Raw genomic sequence first — 3,083 nt, 5'->3', positions numbered from 1 at the left:
AAAAAAAAAAAAAAAAAAAAGCCTAAAATACCTCAGTGTTTGTTTCAGACTTAAAACTTAACTAACAGATAAAATAGCAGCATGCTGTCAGAACCAGCTGCTGGACTCCAGCATCTCAGGCAACACACATCCACACATCTAAATTATGGTGCATATCTCTAATATTCCATTCTCATTCTCTCTCTCTCTAACATCACTACTGATTTTCTTAAAAAGCAGAGTGCTGTGTAGTCTTAAGTTGGTCCCTTTGTCACTGTACAGTCAAAGGTAACTTTAAACTCCTTGATCCTCCTGCCTGTCTCCCAAATGCTGGACTAGAGGCTGCGATGTTATACCCAGCTTTTACAGCTTCATTTTAAGAACTGTCAGAGATTCTCATGCTCTAATCCGAGGAACATAACAAAGTGTGACAAAGGTGGGGTACAGGATGCACCCTTGTAATCCTAACACTTAGGAGGAAGATCAGGAGGTTAAGGCCATCCTTGGTTCCATAATGAGTTTGAAGCCAGACTGTGCTGTCAGCTGCCTCAGAGGAAAGAAGAAAATAAAACACAACAGTGAAACTTCAGTGGTCAGCTGAAAACAATACGCTGTGTCAACTGTCACCTGAAAACAAGCCCAAATATGAAACAATCATTTTTACAACTGTGCTTCACTTTGTTACTGTCACATCAAACATTACATAACTGTCAATTGTAGAAACAACTATAATTTAAATATTTCCTAAACAATTATTTTACTCATATTAACACTACAAGTCAACAAATCAACCCCCCCCCCACACACACACAAAAGCAGCAGGAATCCTGGATTTCCCTATGCTGGGAATCAAGAGAGTCTATTCTCTAATATCGAGTCATTGAGTTTTTGTCTGGGTCTGAGCAGGCAGAAGGTAGAGGAAAGAGGAAGTGGGGAGTGACAGAAAGAGAGGAAGAAAGAGCAAGGAACAAGAACCTCAAGTATGCTCCACTATCTATATTACTTAATTGTAGAATAGGCAGTATAAATTATAAATATCTTAAAGCAAAATGCTTGAATTCTCCCCAAAACTATGACTATTACTGGGGAACTATGACTCTAATCTAAAGCAATCTCAAATACAAGTCAATCTGGGACTTGTATAAATCAAGGATCAGAAAGCACATCGCCTGGGCTGGCAAGAAGGCTGCAGATAAAGCCCCGAGTCACATGCAGCTCTGTCTACAACATACTGTTTCCTCACTTGAAAATGCAATGTGCACACACCACTAACTGGTATGTGGAATACAGTCCAGATCTTTCATCTGAATTCTCTGGATCAAAGGTGTAGGAACTCCTTCCTACCCATCCTGCCTCAGTGGCAATATAAGGAAGAACGACCAACTGACTGACTGACCATCATTAGCACCACCCAGGCAAACAAGGGAGGCAAAAAAAAAAAAAAAAAAAAAAAATTAAAAAAAGAGTCCAAGGAAGAAAAGAAGAAGCCCTAAGGATGTCAGAAAAAGGTAAGAAACAGTGTAGGACTACACACTGCTGTATCACTAAGACCCTACCTCATCCCCCACTTCAGAAATAAAAATGAAACATACAGCTGCAGTATTTTTCAAGTCAGGTCAAGAACTTGTACACAGGCCACAGGAGTCTGTGTATAATATATAAGGGAAGACAGGAGAGTACTTAGATACTGTTTCTCAGGGTTCAGTGTTACACCTGCAGGCCTTTGGTAGAAAGCAGATGCATTCCTATTACTGATATTACTGATGCTTCCAAGATCATGTCCTTGAAAGTCTTGGAAAAGGGCATTCTAGAGATTTAATGACTCTGGAATGACACTGAAAATACACTAAATGTCAGACAGTGGTGGTGCATGTCTTTAATCCCAGCACTTGGGCGGCAGAGGCAGTCGAATTTCTGCGTTTGAGGCCAGCCTAGTCTACAGAGTAAGTTCCAGGACAGCCAGGGCTACACAGAGAAACACCATCTCGAAAAACAACAACAAAAAAACCAACTCCCTCCCCACCCCCCCAAAAAAAGACAAAAATGAAGCTTATAAACACAGGCCTGTACTTCCTCTAGGTGTCAACTGCCCAGGACTGTTTGGGTCCTGTGGACACAGGATGATAAGACAGTGTCTCAGGTAGTTAAATTTCAGCCCCTAACTTTCTCTCAAACTTAGGCTTCATTAACCCCAGACATTACTTTAGACCATGGAACCATCTGATGTCCAAATGTAAGATGACAATTACAAATTTTAGAAGGGGTAAAAAACTTGAGGCCAAGACTGAGATGCCTGAGGAAAAATGTAGAGGCTAAGAGAGACAGATGGTGCAGACAGCTTGGAAGAGGAGTCAACATTAATAGCACTTAGGCCTGACCTAGTATCATGTAAGAAGGTGACTGGTGACTTCGTAAATGGTTCCACTTTTTTTTTCTTAACACACAGGGCATTTTCAAAGAGGCAGCATGTCATTGGAGAATACTGCATGTTCACTAAACTGCTGAGAGCCACTCAACATGGTAACCTCCAGCATAAAGTGTAGCGAGTAGAGTATCAATCTTGAAACCACGAGAAAGGGAAAAGGTATCTAGTGCCTTCTGTACTTTATGAGCAAATTTCCTGTGTCATTTAGATTCCTCTAACAGAGTGGTTTTTTTTAAAAAAAAAAAAAGGCTAAACTTCAGATAACAGCAATACCTAAAATTTAAACCAAAGTAAACAGCTGTGTAAAGGCTGCAGCCCTCAGGCAAGTGATGGAGAGGTGGCACACCTGCACCTTTCTGGAGAGTCCTCCCGGTCTTTCCTCCGGAACTTGCTGATGGTGTCGTCAATCGTGCTCCCGATCTTGTCACTCAGCTCACCTAGTTTGTCACTGAATGGAAATGCACTCTTGTTCTTATCCCACTCTTCGTCCCATTTGGACTTGGGCTCAGGATCGTACCGCTCATCTGTGTCAACAAACAAAAAGAAACAACTAAGGATATTCCATTTGGAAGGTTCTTATAAGAATCCTAGCACTTGGGAAGCAGAGACAGGTAGATTTCTGAGTTTGAGGCCAGTCTGGTCTACAGAGGGCTATACAGAGAAACCCTGTCTTGAAAAA

The 3,083-nt window shown here is 41.4% G+C and overlaps 1 protein-coding gene across 6 annotated transcripts in view; it reads right to left on the bottom strand.

Moving 5' to 3' along the window:
- Positions 1-3,083, bottom strand: part of Clint1 (clathrin interactor 1) — a 56,824-nt gene that overhangs the window by 16,981 nt on the left and 36,760 nt on the right. For 5 of the 6 annotated variants that reach the window (XM_031355022.1, XM_031355019.1, XM_031355023.1 and 2 more), the window contains exon 6: positions 2,751-2,928. In XM_031355022.1, the coding sequence (XP_031210882.1) occupies positions 2,751-2,928 (178 nt within the window). The remainder of the gene's footprint in view (positions 1-2,750; positions 2,929-3,083) is intronic. The other variant, XM_031355020.1, reaches the window with a different exon arrangement.

The sequence above is a fragment of the Mastomys coucha genome, unplaced genomic scaffold, assembly GCF_008632895.1.
Source record: "Mastomys coucha isolate ucsf_1 unplaced genomic scaffold, UCSF_Mcou_1 pScaffold5, whole genome shotgun sequence".
Taxonomy (NCBI): Eukaryota; Metazoa; Chordata; class Mammalia; order Rodentia; family Muridae; genus Mastomys; species Mastomys coucha.
The sequence above is the reverse complement of the archived record's forward strand: the minus strand, read 5'-3'. Positions and strand labels throughout refer to the sequence as shown.